This window comes from Carassius carassius, chromosome 17 (genome assembly GCF_963082965.1).
Source record: "Carassius carassius chromosome 17, fCarCar2.1, whole genome shotgun sequence".
NCBI classification, from domain to species: Eukaryota; Metazoa; Chordata; class Actinopteri; order Cypriniformes; family Cyprinidae; genus Carassius; species Carassius carassius.
In genome coordinates, this window is record NC_081771.1 from 18,276,178 (window position 1) to 18,293,386 (window position 17,209).

Here is a 17,209-nt window from a genome sequence, read left to right on the forward strand (position 1 = left end):
CCTGAAGGTCCTATAGCTCTTAAAACCTCTGGAATCCTGAGATTTGATTTATAAATGTTTTAGTTATTTAATTACGTCTATGGAGACTTCTAATACCTGTAGATAAAGAAAGCTTGAGAACCACTAGCTTGTTCAATAATATAACTGGATAAATAAGATTACAGGGCTACAGCAAAGTTGCCTGGGTCACCATTCACTTTGACTGTATAGAAAATAACATCTTGAAAATCTTCTTCTGTGTTTGATGTGAAAAAAGTTAGTCATATGAGTTTGGAATGTTATGATGAAAAGTAAACAATGACACAATCTTCCTTTTTTTTTTTTGTCTTTTTTTTTTTTTGTCTGAACTGTCCCTTTAAGGCAAGTATTATTAATAAGGGGAGTTCTCTTGAAGTACTTCAGAATGACCGTTAAATGTCTCTCGCCTACAGGATGCCCTAGCGACCTTTGACTTTCTGAACAAAGCAGTCGCTAAACCAGATTATGATAATCTGGTTGAAAATGAGCAGCCTGACCTGAATCTGACTGTAGTTCAACGAAAAACTGAAATAAGGTAGTTTGTTCCCCTTTTTTGGATGACTGACATCACGGCTACATATAAACACCATGGATGCCTTAACAATAGTCAAATGCTTAAAGTGTGAGGTCATGCCTTTAGGAAAGAAGAGGAAGTTGAATTCAGTTTGAGAGACTTCAAATGTGTAGCTGTTCTGGGGCGTGGCCACTTTGGAAAGGTAAACTTAAACTTGCTTTCACATATGCAATAAGCTGAGCTCTGTAAAATATGCAAATGTGTCATAAATGTACAGTATATAGTAATGGTAGCAGGTTATGGCTACATGCTGCCACTTTTTGATGTGGCTCCTGCAGACAGTTTAATTGTCTCATACCTTTAATTATTCAACAGGTTTTACTTGCCGAGTACAAGACCACTGGAGAAATGTTTGCCATTAAAGCTTTGAAGAAAGGTGACATTGTTGCAAGGGATGAAGTTGACAGGTAAACTGTATCTGTGTGTGCTCACGTAAAATAAATGAACAACTTCATTACAATGCTTGAAGCATTTGTAGAGGCATCAGTTGTCATATACTGTGGGGACTGTTCTGCTCCTGTTTTACTTCCTGTTATTATTAATGCCAAAGAGTCAGAGCTGTACTCTAGACATGGTGGAGCCACCATGCGCAGTGTTTTTGTCTTTTGCTAAAAATGTTTTTTTAAATTTAGTCCGTATTTCAGCATGTCAGATTCATTAATTTTAGTCCATTTTATTTTGACTAAAATGCCATTCAAATAATATTTTAGTTGGCAGTTAGTTTCTTTTTTTTGATAATTGACTTTTTGGTTAATTTAAGTTAGATTGACACTGGAAGTCCTCAACTCTCTAACTTGCTGTAATTTTTTTTTTTTTAATGTTCCTGTCATATCTTCATCTCCAATTTAAAATTTTCTCTCACGCCTAATCTTTCTGATATCATATTCACTTATAATTACTACGCATCCAGTTAATGTGGTCATGTTAAATGACAGAAAAAGTGGAATGATTCTGCTTTTAAAAATGCATTTGTCACACTGACTGGAGGACTATATGTTGAAGTAGAAAGTCTTAAATATAGTGCTATAGCTTAAGTATGTATGCCTCGTATACATTTTTACTGGAATTGTCGGAGGAAAAAAGTTAACGACTATGTTATGTGTCAACTGTCCATTTACTCTACATGTTAATATCTATCCACAGCCTCATGTGCGAGAAGAGGATCTTTGAGACAGTTAACAGTGTTCGGCATCCGTTCCTGGTGAACCTCTTCGCTTGTTTCCAGACCAAGGAGCATGTGTGTTTCGTCATGGAGTATGCAGCAGGTGGAGACCTGATGATGCACATTCATGCAGATGTGTTCTCTGAACCGCGCTCTGTGTAAGTGACTGAATTTACTATTGCTGCTGTCACTTTGACATGATCGTTTCCCAAAAGTTGGATTTCCGTCTGAAATAACTTGTTTATATGTCTTCAGTTTTTATGCTGCTTGTGTCGTCTTGGGGCTGCAATTTCTGCATGACCATAAAATAGTGTACAGGTAAGTGTCACTCCTGGATGTAAAAACAGAAGACTTGATGAACGTTTTATGAACTACATGTGACTGTCATGAACTTTCTACTGCAGGGATTTGAAGCTAGATAACCTTTTGCTAGATACTGAGGGATATGTCAAGATTGCAGATTTTGGTCTTTGCAAAGAAGGTAGATAATGTATTTGTATTACTAATGTTATTAAAGTTTGTGTGATTTATGTGTTGTTTGCCAGTAATGTGAGTGTAACTCATTCCATCTCTCATCATGTAGGAATGGGCTTTAAAGATCGTACTAGTACATTCTGTGGCACTCCTGAGTTCTTAGCACCGGAAGTTTTAACTGAGACGTCATACACAAGAGCAGTGGACTGGTGGGGTCTGGGAGTTCTCATCTTTGAGATGTTGGTTGGAGAGGTATGATGGATGAATGGATACTTCATTGATCTGCAAAGGGAAATTTATGAAGAGTACAGTTAATGTTGTTAACTTGAACTGTCGGTTTGTAAAAGAAAAAATCAAACTAATTAAACTTATCACAGTTAATTAAAAAGGTCCCCCTAAAAAGTTCACTTACATTAATTTGTGTGAATTAAAATAATTGATTAAACTGTTTCAAATGATTATATCTTAGAAAAGTAAAATAAAATGTGACTTTAGAACTTAAGGCACTTCAGAACTGTTAAGGCCCCGTATACTCAAAACAAAGTAACTTTTGGTTATCATTTAGGAGTTTCTCTCACTAACAAAAATGCAATAAAAATGGAGAAAACGGCAAGCATTTCTTTATAAAAAAGCATCTGATCATAGCAACATGGTTACGTTTGTATGAGCTCTGCAAATTAGCGCTCCCATGAAGTCAAGTCAAGTGTATTTATGACTCTTTATTAAATATTTTGCTTAAAAGCAATTGGCAGTATTAAACATGAAAAGTAGGTGCCAGTGTCATTTCATCAGAAGCACAACTTGTATTTTCACCTCCAAGGACTCGAGAGACTAAATTAACCCAAAGGAGAGTTCCGTGTGAAAGAAGGTGGAGCCTCAGCACACACCTCCTATGGTGTAATCATCAGGGACCAATGGTAATAAGAATGTGTTTTGCAGCCATAAAGAACTTTTGCGTAAAGTTCTCTTTGGCAAGCCATTTCGAACTTCATTTTGGCTGGATTTTATTCTAAATTAAGTCGCATCAGTTCGTTCTCCGATTTCGTTTGAAGTATATTGGGGTCTTTAGTATTTCACTGGTTTACAGTCCACAGCAATCCATGCAACAGAGTTAGTCAACCTACCTATTGATGTAGACCAATGGATCATTCAACAGAACTTCAGACATTCCAGCTGTGCTATTTGACCTCTCAGTGTTTTTCAGCGTCTTGCTCTATGAGCACCATATTTTTAATACAGAATGTCAAGCAGTTCAACTTTGCAAAACATCATCAAGTTTACTGCATTCTGTTGCCATTTTGTTGTTATCCATTCATGTGAACCATTCTCAGTGGTTTTGTTAGGCGTGTTGCTTTTAGTAAAAAAAAACAAAATGTGATACTTCAGTTTTAAGTTGACAATTTACATAATTACATATTTTAGTTGAACATTGATAGCACTATTATCAACTATAATAATTAAAATGTATGGTTTATTAGTGATCAAGAACTGATAGGCTCATGTTCAGTCATATGGAAATAATACAAACAAATAATTTTTTTGATTTTCAGTACTTTATTATGTGAAATATTTATATTATTTTGATTACAGTCCCCGTTCCCTGGTGATGATGAAGAGGAGGTGTTTGACAGTATTGTTAACGATGAAGTTCGCTATCCAAGGTTCCTCTCCACAGAAGCCATTTCCATAATGAGAAGGGTATGTCTGGATGTGTCCAGCTTTGGTTAAACCATATTCCTCGACTACAGCTCATTTTATTGTTTATGGCTATCCTTAAAATCACATCACAGTTTTATTAGAAAAGACTGTTTTGTTTTGCCTTTTTGTAATGCCACTTTTATATTCTCAAATTAATTTACCAGCTAACTGTTCATAAACTTTAAACATTCTCTTCCTTATCCAGTTGTTAAGGAGAAATCCAGAGCGTCGCCTTGGCGCAGGGGAACGAGATGCGGAGGAAGTAAAGAAGCATCCATTTTTCAGAGTAGGCCATCTGTTTAACCGTTTTTTTTTTTTTTTTACTTTAAGATGTCACTGAAAATCTCCTTACCACAAATTTGTTTATTTTTCCTCAGGATATGGATTGGGCTGCACTGCTGGCAAAGAAAACCCGACCCCCATTTATGCCGACCATCAAAGGCCGTGAAGATGTTAGTAACTTTGACGATGAATTCACATCAGAGGCACCAATATTGACTCCACCTCGTGAGCCAAGGGTTCTGACAGTAAGCGAGCAGGAGATGTTTGCAGACTTTGACTACATCGCTGACTGGTGTTAACCCAGATCATTAACCTTGTTCACACATGCTCAACACTGAACCAACCAAACAACTCCCTCTCTGTAGGACACATTGGAAAAGAAAAGGCTTTCCCTCTATACTCTTATTGTGCCATTCAAAGGATTGGCAATACCTATTTTAAGAATCAAGAATGAAGTGGCTGAGTCTTGGTAGCCCAATGTGGCATCTTTTTTTATTGTCAGAGCACTGGGACACTGATTGGTGACCATTATTAACTTGTGAGGAATCAACAGGATCAAATGCACGTTCCCCCTCCATTTTCCATACATTTTCTCTGCTTTTAAAAGCTGAAATGTGCCTACTGTCTTCAGATTTTGGGATTTTCAACACAAAACTGAAGAATTGAACCTGACAAAGACGTCAGATTCTTCAATCCATAATAGGAGTATTTTACAAGATGAGCAAGCTCAAAAAAAGTTCTCTTGCTTTATTTATTTTCTTGTATTCCCTTCAAATGCCTTAAATTCTTTACAGGGCTTCCAAAAATAACTATGAGGTACAGAAAACCTACCAAAGTGTTCCTGCCAAATGTTCTTCTACCCATTTTATTGGAATAAAAAAGACCTTGGCCAAGAGCACAGATAAATGAACTTGAATTTTATCAAGGCAAAATGAGAGAAAGCGACAATTTAATTGATCTTTTGAGAATTTTTTAATTTCTATAAAAGTATCCTTGTACTCCAATCAACAAAAGAAATGTAAGTTATAGTTTTATACTGTATTTTTAGAATATTAGCCATTTGGATCTGCTGTATGTTATGGTTGTACACATATATATGAACTGTAAGATCATCATTTTGGAGAGGGCAGCTCAAAGTTGAGAGCAATTCTGAACTTTTCATATGGAATGTAAAAATGTATATTCATGAAAACAAACAAACAACAAAAAAAGTATATTTTGGCATGTGGTCATGCCAAACTGGTTGTATGTTTTAATAGTTGACATTTTTAAATAATATTTGTAGTCTGTTTCAGGTCTTTGTAATTTTGCAACGATTTCTCACAATTTAGACATTTTGTGTTTGTATATGTCAACATTAAACCACCTTTAATAGAAATGGTTTTGCAAGTCTGATCACCATTCCTACTTGTTCAACACATTTTTTCCTACAGTGAACTCACCCCTCTCTGAGGAAGCTTATGATGGACTCCTGCCAACAATTCCACTCAAGTGTATCAAGAAACCTACCTCAAATAACATTCTGTACACCAACTAACACCTGGTTTCTGTCTATTCCTCTTGGTCGAGCTTCAAAGAAGAATGTGCTCCAAGCTAACTAACGAAGACACCCCTAATATCCACTAAGTACGTTTACATGCATTTTAAGTCATACTTGAGTAGAAATAAAACATATCAGACGCTAAATGGATGTTTGACGTCATTAAATCCACTTAAAATTATGCCGAATACAGCTTTTTTGGATGTAAACCCGATCCATTTTTTTCCCCATAATTTTGACCATATTGACTTGCCATACCGAAAAACGTGTTTTAGGCTTTACGTATATTTGGTTATGCCATTTGTGCGAATATAACTGCACATCTAAACATGTTAGTGGGCTCTCTCTTTAGAAATAAGACCTGATGGATTTACTTCTGAGCGAAAAATGTGATGTTTGTAAATTTTTACTACAGGCGGAAGATGACAGATGCACCTGTCTGGTCGAACCCGACGGTCAAGTTCTATTACTCGCTTTAACGGTGTGTTTTTGTATTAGTGGCAGATGAAAACCGGTCTAGAGAATTTACCAATAAGCTGGTTTATTCCGTATCCTGTTGTGGGTGGCGTTTGATTTATTCTCAGTAAAAAAAAAAAAAAGCAGAAGCAGTTTTGATGTTTGAGTCACCTCACCTGACTGAGAGGGAAAAAAGTTTTCGCTCTGCGGGTCTAACTGGTCCTGTCTGGGTGTGTATGTGAGAATCACTACATGAGTAATAAGGGTTTCCCATGGAAAGCAAGTTAGTTTTGCTTCATCCACACTCCGTGAACTTTCATAACTCCCTCCTCTCTGTGTTCAAGATTAAGGTAATGCGTTTGAACAGTATCATAAACGTAAAATACTCCAACTGTGCTGTTCTTAAAGAAAACCAATTATTTGGTGCAAAATGGTATATGAAACCGCACTGTGTTATCCAGCACGATTTCAGAACGTCCCAAAGAACATCTTATCCTTCAGTGGAAACTACAACTCACCATTTGCACAAAACAGCTCACATGGTAAAAGTCAAAATGTACTTATTTGATTAGTGACATATTGAAAACTCTTTATAATTATATAATTCTATGTATATATTTCTTTGTATGTATGTATATATATGTGTATGTATATATATATATGTATGTATATATATATATATATGTGTGTGTGTATGTGTATATATATATATATATATATATATATATATATATATATGTATATATATATATACACACACACACACATATCAAATGTTTTATAATAATACAAAATGCATGCCATGACCCTTTGTTTCCTGTTTTTATATTAGATTAAACCAGATTTTGAAGCTGGATTTAGACTTTTGAACTACAGTGATTCTTTCTGATTTTGCAGGCTGATAGTCAGTGACCAGAAGTTATCTTTGAAAACTGTGATAGAAATAGTGGGTACATGCTCTCCAGGGGATAGTCAGGACATGGGACAGATTTACAGACAGGAAGAGGAAAGGGAAGCTGGGAAATAGGTTGGAGAGGAGAGGCTCTGCTCATCACTTTGCTGGAACCTTTTATTTGCCTTTATTATTATTATTATTATTATTATTAACATTTACAGGGAATTTGGGTGTCACTGATAAAAGACTTTACATTGGAGAAGAATTATTCAGACAATTTAACTGTCTTTGAGCACAGTCCTATGGATTCCATGTATTTCAACAGAGGGTTTTTGTATAAATACTCCAGATCTTCTTTTTTTTTCTTTTCTTTTTTTTTGTATTTGCACCTTATTGTAATAAATATATTCACCTAAATTATTAGCGAGTACACACACTGCTCTAAAAAGTGACAAATTTGGTAAAGGATCAGCTTAGTCTGTGATTTGTGCATGTTAGCAAATAAACTTAAAAAAGTACAAGAGGTTAAATGAAAATTTACTGGACAATAATATATAATTAATCTAATTTTAGGTTCCACACTGATCCTGAACAATTTTAGGTTGAATGATGCCATCTTGAGGTTGACAAATGATATTGTTTTGTGAAAAAACCTATTGGTTCCAATATTATGGGCGGTTGGGGGGATTAATGAACAGCCCTCTCTCCCTCCCTCAATACCCATGGCTGAAGTGCCCTTGAGCAAGGCACTGAACCCCCAGTTGCTCCCTGGGCGCTGGATCTATAGCTGCCCACTGCTCTTGGTGTGTGTTCACGGTGTGTTCACTTCTCACTGCTGTGTGTGTGCACTTAGATGGGTTAAATGCAGAGCACCAATTCCAAGTATGGGTTACCATACTTGGCAAATGTCACAACTTTCCTTTTTCTCTCTTTCTTTTTATATATTTATTTCCGCTTGGTTTCTTAATTCACAGGTCAGTAAAGAGTGACAGAATTTTTATTTTTTTTATGTTTTTGGAAAGAGGCTATTATGCTCACCTACGCTAAAATAGCATACTGTGAACAATTTTGAATATCCATTTTCTATTTTAATATATTTGAACGTGTAATTTAGTCATGATGAATTTTCAGGAGCCATATTACTCCAGTCTTAAGTATCCTTCAGAAATTATTTTGATAGAGCACACAATTATTTTTTTAAAGGTACCTTTAAAAAGGCAGACAAAAATAGTTTCTTCACATTTGATTTATTTGTATTTATTATTATTCAAACGTTAAATTGAGTCAGTTTTAAACCACTAGTAGCCTGTGACAAAATATTAATTAAAAAATTAACATATAATTCATCATCCCAACAGGCTTGATCCTGCAAACTTTCAATACAAGCTCAAAAACAAAAACACTTCAGCTATAGTTCAGGTCATTGTAAGAGGATGTAATAATATAACAAGTTACATATTTTTTCTGACCATTACCTCACATGTATTACTGCATTATCAGGCTTTCAAAAATCAGCCTTTGTTCCAGCTCTTCAGAATGGCCTCTGCTGCATCCAAGGTGCTTTCTTGCTGTAGTAAAAAACCCATTAAACACCATCAGCACCAATAAGGCATAAATATTATTAATATAAAGCTAAATATTAAGCTATGCTTTCTTTAGATACTGTAGTTGAATGATATTTTGCATTTCCTGTAAAAACCGAAAGTTAACCCACTCCTTACCTTGATAAAGCACAAACGAATATATTTCTCAAACTGCTTTACAGAATCTTCCCCCACAAAAGCTGTTACAGGAATCGAAGCCAGTTTCTTAAAAACAAAAAAAAAATATATATATAATAATAATAATAAATGATATCCTTCCTATATATATAAATATATATATATATAAGACAATTCAGTGCATTTCACTATGCTTTGTCTTGTTATTTATTCCTAAAATCACAAAACAGAATACCTTCTCTTTTATCATCCATTTTACAAACTTGTAGTCATATGGTTCATCATCTCCCATATGTGACAAGTCCTGATCTATATTCAACAGGCAAGACAGAACAACACTTATCAGATTTAACTTCCCACAAAAAAAGTCACCTTTGCCTTTGTAAATATATATTTTTTTTCTTTAACAAACGTCACTTCAAGCCACTTACTGAGCGCTGTGATATCCACTATCATGAAGTATCCTCCCTCCGGGACCACTGGAGTCATGCCAGTCTGTCTCAACATGGCTGCCATGCGGTCTCTTTTCCCTTCCAGCTCTACTGCTAGCGAGGTAAAGTAGCAGTCGGGTTTACCCATCAGCTCAAAGTCCCGAAGAAGACCCTGGCCAACAGCCTCCTACCGAGCATTACAACCATGTCACAAACACGTCATCTAGAACAGTGTATTGTGTACAACTATATAATAACAGACCAAACTCACCTGTAATGGGGTCGGACATGTATAGAGACTGTTCTGCATAACAGTCTGGAGGTGTTTGATCAAGTGTTCAGGCCCGATTGACCAGCCCAGCTGCAAATAAAGAAATAACATTTGACCATTTTGATTTTATTTTGAAAATGTTGGAATCATTTGTTTAGCACCATTCGATTCCAAGCATGTTTGCTACTTTTTTTCATGAAATATAAAAAAGGAGAATGTTTTAGGAATCCTAAAGCATCTCTCTCTACCATACAGTGGTGATGTGTCAAGATCAGCCTAAAAAATTTACTTTCTGTCGCATGCATATGCTCTCCAGACCAAAAGTGTGGTTTTTGGACAGGGTAAAAAACTATAATTGCAGGAAGCATTATGAAATAAAAACCATGAATAATTAAAAATATTTATTCATATGAAGTAGTTTTTTTTTGGGCTAATGCAAGTTTTCAAAATTATTTCAAAAGCAACCTCTGCATTTAAACAACAAATTGAAATGAAATGATGTGCTTCAAAAAAAGTAGGTCTGTTTTAAAGGTTTATAAGTTATCCTTAAAAATCAATTCCTCTATGGAGAGAATCAATGGAATTTTTTCCTTCTGGAATTTGATTTGCACTCTTTTTTTAGCCCGATTTAGCCCCGACTTCCCCCTCCCGAGAATCCGAGCAAACATCTTGTCGAGCACCTCGATCTATATCAATGTTCGGCGAGGATTATCTGGTAATATGAGGCGTTCGCCGATTGAATCTCGAACCTCCCGATCTGCTCGCACACAAACCGGGGCAGCCCCGATTATTATCAAACATGTTTGATATTTAGGATTTAAATCGGGATGATGATGGCTATACGATTACGTCAGTACTTTCACAGCCAGTGCGCAAAACAGCTGATGTAGGGCTTCTTTGGATAGTGGAGATAGAGGAAACTGTTACTTGACAAACACAACTGTCTGTTATGTGTCGAAAACGCATCACAGCTGTAAGGAGAAATAGAAGTGCTGGAGTGAAATGAGTGAAAACCAGGTGAGTGCAGAAAGCTAGCATGCTAAAAAAAAAAAAAAATTATTCAGCGACGATCTGCTGCGTGAGATCACGTGAGGCGCTCCCTCTGGCATGATAATCTTATTGATATCTTGCAGTGTGTGATGTGCCACGATGTTCAAATCTTGTAGTGTGTGCATGTTTAATATTTGAGGGAAGATAATCTGCAAAGACTCTCCTTTTGTGTGTGCTGCAACCAGATTTAAAAATCGGTTATGATTTTCAAACTCCTGTTGTGTGAGCCAGGCTTAAGTCTGCGCCAGGCCTCGCGCCTTGATTTTCCATTCACCAAAGACCTTAGGATCTCAGCTGATGTCTCTCTTAGTCCTATTCACTTTCCACTGGGAAGAAATTCCCAATCACCGTTGAGTCAGGACACTTTTGGAATTCATCACTCTTCAAAACTGGAAGAATGTGATAGCGACTCCTATACCACCGAACCTGATGGATTTACGCAGGTGGTTAACTGACTCTGTTCATAGCTTCATTTTCTGGTTTTCCTGATGGTATCATCCATCAAATCTCATTTGCCCTTTCCCTTGTATGAGTGATTGTATGTTTGTTTGTTTGTTAGACTAGTTTGCGTTAGCGTTTAGTTAATAAAAATCTTGTGCACAAATTCAATTTCTGATTATGCCTTACAAATCAATGTCCCTTTACGATTACGATTTTGCTACATGCTTTAATGCATTAATACTGTATAAAAGTATTTTTTGTGGCCACGGAAATATCCTTTCTTAGACTTAATATGAAATTGCGCTAAGGGTTCGCTGGACAAACAGATTAGTTGATGGCAATTTAATTCTGCTACAGTTACTCCTGGCAGCTCATATAAATAATTGTAATTAATTATAATTAATTGTAATTATTTATATACATTTCCCTTTTGAGCTTAATTTACTACATTAATCTGAAGTTTAAATTAAATTAAATTAAATTAATGCATTTAGCAGACGCTTTTATCCAAAGCGACTTACAGTGCATTCAGGCTAACGTTTTTTACCTAACGTGTTCCACGGGAATCGAACCCACAAAGTTGCACTGTTATGTAATTCTCTACCACTTGAGCCACAGGAACACAGGAAGTTTGAACAAGATTATATAGCTCATATAGATGTTATTTTTGTTCCTTGTTTGAGACAGGAATCTTTAAAATTATTATTTGCCAGAGAAAAGGTGTCAGCAGGAGGGTTTGAATTGACTGGACGGCGAGTAAATAATAACACAACTTTCATTTTTGAACGAAATACTATTATAAATATGCACAAAGAAGACAATAACAGTCAAATACCTTCCATCCAGTGACGCTGAATGTTTTTCCTGCACTGCCGATAGTGATGGTTCTGTCCCACATTCCAGGGAGGGTTGCTGTAAAGAAAGAGTACAGCAGAATCACACATCTTTATACAACTTGTAATCCACTGACACGAAAAGATAAGATGCACCGCTGGAGAATTATCTCATACCTATCTTAACATGCTCATGGCCTTTATATATCAGCCATTCATATACCTCATCACTGAAGCACAGGGTGTCATGTTTGATGCAGAGATCTGCAATACCTTGCAACTCACTCCTACTGAATATCTGGAAGCGAAATAGAGCTTTAGAATATTAAAATGCATTTTGGATCTAAAAACAATATATGTGACCTTACTTTTCCAACAGGGTTATTGGGAGTGTTGATTATGATAGCCTTGGTCTTGGAGTTAAATTTACTAGCAAGTTCTTCCTGGTCCAGAACCCAGTCTGCGCTACTTACACTGGTTGCTGCTGATGAAGACTTCTGCAGATCGGGTCAAACAAGTGTTATGTTTCATGAAAAAATCCAGCAATCACTACAGCAAGCAATATTCATCCTGTTTACCTACCAATCGCAAAGGTATTAAAACAGGTTTCCCCCCTGCCATTTTCACCATAGGAACATAGCAGTCAAAAAAAGGTTCTATGATAATAACCTGGATTAAAAAGGGAGAAAAAAAAGAGTTGAGAGAATGCATAAGTCATAATCTAATACAATTATATATTGAAAATGCTAAATATACTTTACCTCATCTCCCTCCTCAACCAGAGCCTGCATAGTGCTGAACAAAGATCCATATCCACCGACTGTAACCAGGATCTCTTTAAACGGGTCAAGCTCACGGTCATAGACTTTTCCATATACTTTTGACAGGGCTTTAACCAGTGTTGGGTGGCCCTGAAAACAGAAATGTAGCTATTTGAGTGGTTTTTCAACATAATCCATGACAATCATAAAGTGTGGGGGAAACATACAAAGCCACGTGTGTACTGGTTCAGCCTGTCAACCATTGCAGCCTGAGCGAGACCCTCTTTCACATAGGAAGGAGGAGGAATATCTGGGTAACCCTGTCCAAGATTGACAATGGAAGGGTCTGCTGCCACTGATGTGAAGGCCACCCTAAATCACAACCGACACTGTTAGGAATATTTAATACAGGTTTGTGTGAAAGTTTTAGCAAATACTTTCTATTCTTACCATACATTCTTGTCCAGACCTTCTATCCTTTTCGTGTTCTTATGTTTTATGGATGCCATCTTGTACTAAAAAAGGGAAAGAACAAAATAAAGGCATGTCAAAGAGAAATTAATAACTCGGTGAAACTTGCACTCACTTGGCAGGATGTGAAATTTCTAAATCTATTGGTTTGTGATATGCGTGGAGCACATCTGAAAACACGTAGTAGATAAATAGGATTCATATCCGGCAAAAAAAAGAAGTCAAGATCGTATCAAATATTCATTGCTCACTTCAAAACATTGCGGCCACAGATATAAACTCCTTTCAGTTCATTGGTTCCCGTACAGTATAAATATTTTGTGTTTGAAAGAAGCAGATTCGGCCTGACGCAAACGTTCTACGCCTCCAAAACGGACCAATCAGTTGGCTCTTTTCAAAGAGTCGATACAAGACTCTGTTGAACAAGTCTGGGTTCTGGAAATGACTGGTCCTTTTAGGGTGAGGTTCGTCTTCGTCGATATAAATTAAATTACGTGATGACCTTGCTCTTCCGGAACTTTGGAAGACACCGAAGTCCGCATAAGCTGTTTAAATATTTATGAACGATCTTCTTAGCAGAGCTGAGAATTCCGAATCACTCCCACGAATCAGTTCATTTCAAATAACTTCAAAAACGATATTCAGTGACTCTTTTATTTATTTATTTTACTGTATGTTTAATTCATGATATTAAATAAACAAACTGTAATAAAACGTATTGGTAAAAGCTTGGTAAACTGCTTAGCACCGATCAAGGCTGATAATGAACGAATCGTTCAGACCAGTTTTCTTACCTAACGTTACTTGAAAAATCGACCTCAAAAATGATTCATTCGTGAATTTGACATTGGTAATAGGCGAGTGGTGGTTGAATTTGTAATTTATAGCCTTCGCGACGAGGTCAGGAAATAAAATTAAAACATGCAAAAAGATGATCAGTATCTATCTGAAGCTCTAAGCATAAAAAAAGAAAAGCGTACCTTTCATAATCAAAACAATGAACCGTGCTGAACGACACACGGTTCAGCAGTACAAAAAAAATATTTTCAGTTTTCTGACAGTAATTTTACTCACGTTTGTAATGGTCTCGCTTAATTTGAATGCATCTCTATTGAAAGAAAAAGATCCTGCAGGAAAAATGTGCCTCGGGCAGAAGTTTTATGTTTGTAGTCCGAGTTAAATTAATCATTCATTGAGCCCACCAACCCTAATCTATTTTAGAAAATGTATTACTTCTTGAATATGTCACCAATTGTCTAATGTCAACATAAAGTGCATACGAACGGCCACAAATTATGTATGTGTGTGTGTGTATATATATATATATGCTTCAATGGCTTTTTCCGACCCATTTGTGATGTCGCAGTATCGAGCCAAACCAAAGGTCCTGGGTGCAGGTTTGAGCGTCTCTGTAAATGTAAAATATTGACATTTGTTTACATGAACTTTAACACAGCAGATGGCGCTGTAATCACAAATACGTGATGCACTTCAGCTTAACATTTTGTATGTAATTCAATAAATAGATAATTAACATCTCAAGCTTTAAGATCCCACGATTCTTGGAACAAAAGTTTTGTTTTGATCATCTCAAGACAGTGAATATGTTGCTTCATATTCTTGGAATATAGTTTAATGTCATAAAGGCGTAGCTGTTATTTACAGGTTCACTGAACTAGAGACTAATCCTGCTAACCAAGTGAAAGAAGAAATGAAAAGTGTAGCCTATCTCTTCACAGAGTTTAAATAATATCCTTTCAAATCTTTGAAATGTTTAATGTGGAAAGAAACTTCCCAGCAGCTGTTAGGGATAGCATGTTATGGAGATTCTATTTATAAACTGTCTATGGATAGAATCTCAAAAGCTTGCTATTTAAGCAGTCTCATTCGTAGTCTGGATTTCTAATTTGTCTGCTAATGATTCAACCTTTATTTAAACAATGTTGTTCTTATTTCAATCTATAAATTTATATTTGACTTAAATTATTTTCCAGTTAAATCACCAAATTTAGCTCAGGTAATTGTTCATATTCATTAATTTATGGCTTTACTAGACATTGGAGTCTACAAAATCAGGGGTTTTCAGATTTTATAGAGTGATCCCCACTTATAAATAAACAAATAAGCTAAAACATTATTACATAATTATTATCAATTAATTAATCATTCAAGTAGAGAAAAATATCATAGACATTTTAAAATACAATTTTATACATATTGCATATCTTGATTTCTCCCTTTGCAATACCTTCAGAGTCATCCAGGGATCCATAAAACTCTGACATTTAATAATAGATGATCTCAGTATGTGTGTCTTTTGGGGCAAATTATTCTAAATTAAAGCAAATTCATATTGCATGTATTTCATTTTTCTCTTAGGCATTTAATATTTAATTGGCTTCCAGTCAGCACTGAATAGTTTCAGAAAAAAAAATGAATAGAGATCAGTTACAGCACACACTAGAGAGCCTTGAGATTTTTTTCCTGTGGTATTATTTTAAATAAACCCATGATAAATAAAATAATATTATAAATAACACAAGCAATGCTGTTACACATTGTCATTTAATAATTTTATTTTGTTAGTGTTGTTTCATAGGATGTTGCAAACACAGTTGTAAAAAGATCACCATAAACCAGTCAATTTGACCTTCAAAAAGGCTTGTGCCTGAAACACTATTAATACTGTGGCAATATTTTTTCCTCCATTTGTGTTCAAGTAGTTAGGAAATGTAATTGTTTTCTCTCTCTCCCTCTCTCTCTCTCTCTCTCTCTCTCTCTCTCTCTCTCTCTCTCTCTCTCTCTCTCTCTCTCTTCAATATGTGCAATAATAGTGGGGTAAAGTACAAAAAAGTATACATTTATTTAAAGTAAAATAAATAAATAAATATATATAGATTTACATTACATTTAGTCATTCAGTAGATGCTTTTATCCAAAGCGACTTACAAATGAGGAAAATGGAAGCAATCAAAAACAATAAAAGAGCAATATAAAAAGATATATAAGTGCTATCACAAGTCTCGGTTAGCTTAAACGCAGTACACGTAGCAAGGGCTTTTTAATAATACAATAATAAAAAGAAAACTGATAGAATATAATTTTTTTATAATTGTATAATAAATGAAAAGAAAAGATTTTAAGAATAGAATTAGAATAGTGAGTGCTGAAGTTAGAGGGTCAAATAAAGATGGAAGAGATGTGTTTTAAGCCGATTCTTGAAGATGGCTAAGGACTCAGCTGCTCGGATTGAGTTGGGCAGGTCATTCCACCAGGAGGGAACATTTAATTTAAAAGTCCGTAAAAGTGACTTTGTGCTTCTTTGGGATGGCACAATCAAGCGACGTTCACTTGCAGAATCCAAGCTTCAGAGGGCACATAAGTCTGAAGTAATAAATTTAAGTAAATGGGTGCAGAGCCAGAGGTGGTTTTGTAGGCAAACATCAATGCCTTGAATTTTATGCGAGCAGCTATTGGTAGCCAGTGCAAATTAATAAACAGAGGTGTGTGGAACCACAAGCAGTTCTGTCTTGGCAAGGTTGAGTTGAAGGTGATGGTCCTTCATCCAGCAAGAAATGTCTGTTAGACAAGCTGAGATGCGAATAGCTACCGTCGGATCATCAGGATGGAATGAGATGTAGAATTGAGTGTCATCAGCAGTGGTATGAAAAGCCATGTTTCTGAATGACAGAACCTAATGATGCAATGTAGACAGAAAAGAGAAGTGGTCCAAGAACTGAGCCCTGAGGCACCCCAGTAGTTAGATGTTGTGACTTGGACACCTCACCTCTCCAAGATACTTTGAAGAACCTATCTGATAAGTAAGACTCAAACCATTGGAGTGCGGTTCCTGAGATACCCATTGCCAGTAGGGTTGATAGGAGGATATGGTGGTTACCCGTGTCAAAAGCAGTGGACAGATCAAAGCAGGATAAGTATTGAAGATTTGGATTTCTGCTCTTGCCAGTCTTAGTGCTTCAACAACTGAGAGCAAGGCAGTCTCAGTTGAATGTCCACTTCTGAAGCCAGATTGGTTGCTGTCAAGGAGGTTGTTCTGTGTGAGAAATGCAGGGACTTGGTTAAACACAGCTCGTTCAAGTGTTTTTGCAATAAAAGGAAGAAGGGAAACTG

At 36.0% G+C, this 17,209-nt stretch overlaps 2 protein-coding genes across 5 annotated transcripts in view; one reads left to right on the top strand and one right to left on the bottom strand.

Moving 5' to 3' along the window:
* pkn2b (protein kinase N2b) overlaps nt 1–5,586 on the top strand; it is a 45,905-nt gene extending 40,319 nt beyond the window's left edge. For both annotated transcript variants that reach the window (XM_059571195.1, XM_059571196.1), the window contains exons 13-22: nt 432–553; nt 659–734; nt 908–999; nt 1,736–1,912; nt 2,010–2,072; nt 2,159–2,235; nt 2,338–2,480; nt 3,819–3,926; nt 4,132–4,212; nt 4,304–5,586. In XM_059571195.1, the coding sequence (XP_059427178.1) occupies nt 432–553; nt 659–734; nt 908–999; nt 1,736–1,912; nt 2,010–2,072; nt 2,159–2,235; nt 2,338–2,480; nt 3,819–3,926; nt 4,132–4,212; nt 4,304–4,507 (1,143 nt within the window). In that variant the 3' untranslated portion in view covers nt 4,508–5,586. The remainder of the gene's footprint in view (nt 1–431; nt 554–658; nt 735–907; nt 1,000–1,735; nt 1,913–2,009; nt 2,073–2,158; nt 2,236–2,337; nt 2,481–3,818; nt 3,927–4,131; nt 4,213–4,303) is intronic.
* A 2,743-nt stretch (nt 5,587–8,329) lies between these two features.
* LOC132160548 (kynurenine--oxoglutarate transaminase 3) lies at nt 8,330–14,346 on the bottom strand. 3 transcript variants are annotated; one of them, XM_059570208.1, is made up of 13 exons: nt 14,153–14,346; nt 13,058–13,122; nt 12,835–12,979; nt 12,608–12,757; nt 12,429–12,515; nt 12,215–12,343; nt 12,024–12,144; nt 11,849–11,925; nt 9,523–9,612; nt 9,252–9,438; nt 9,056–9,129; nt 8,821–8,907; nt 8,330–8,667 (listed from the first exon to the last, which is right to left on the bottom strand). In XM_059570208.1, exons 2-13 carry the CDS (start codon nt 13,114–13,116, stop codon nt 8,611–8,613), a joined length of 1,263 nt encoding a protein of 420 aa, XP_059426191.1. In that variant the 5' UTR covers nt 13,117–13,122; nt 14,153–14,346; the 3' UTR covers nt 8,330–8,610. The 3 variants fall into 3 exon arrangements, with proteins under 3 accessions (XP_059426191.1, XP_059426192.1, XP_059426190.1); XM_059570209.1 differs by lacking the exon at nt 14,153–14,346 and adding an exon at nt 13,330–13,403; XM_059570207.1 differs by lacking the exon at nt 14,153–14,346 and adding an exon at nt 13,194–13,394.
* Nucleotides 14,347–17,209: the final 2,863 nt, after the last annotated feature.

Excerpts from the sequence above, each read along its gene's own strand:
- LOC132160548 (XM_059570207.1), bottom strand. The coding sequence starts at position 13,280 with ATGAATCCTATTTATCTACTACGTGTTTTCAGATGTGCTCCACGCATA. Across the intron at positions 12,344-12,428 it reads TTTTAATACCTTTGCGATTG|AAGTCTTCATCAGCAGCAAC; the intron begins GTAGGTAAACAG and ends CCCGATCTGCAG. Across the intron at positions 8,908-9,055 it reads AATGGATGATAAAAGAGAAG|AAACTGGCTTCGATTCCTGT; the intron begins GTATTCTGTTTT and ends TTTGTTTTTAAG.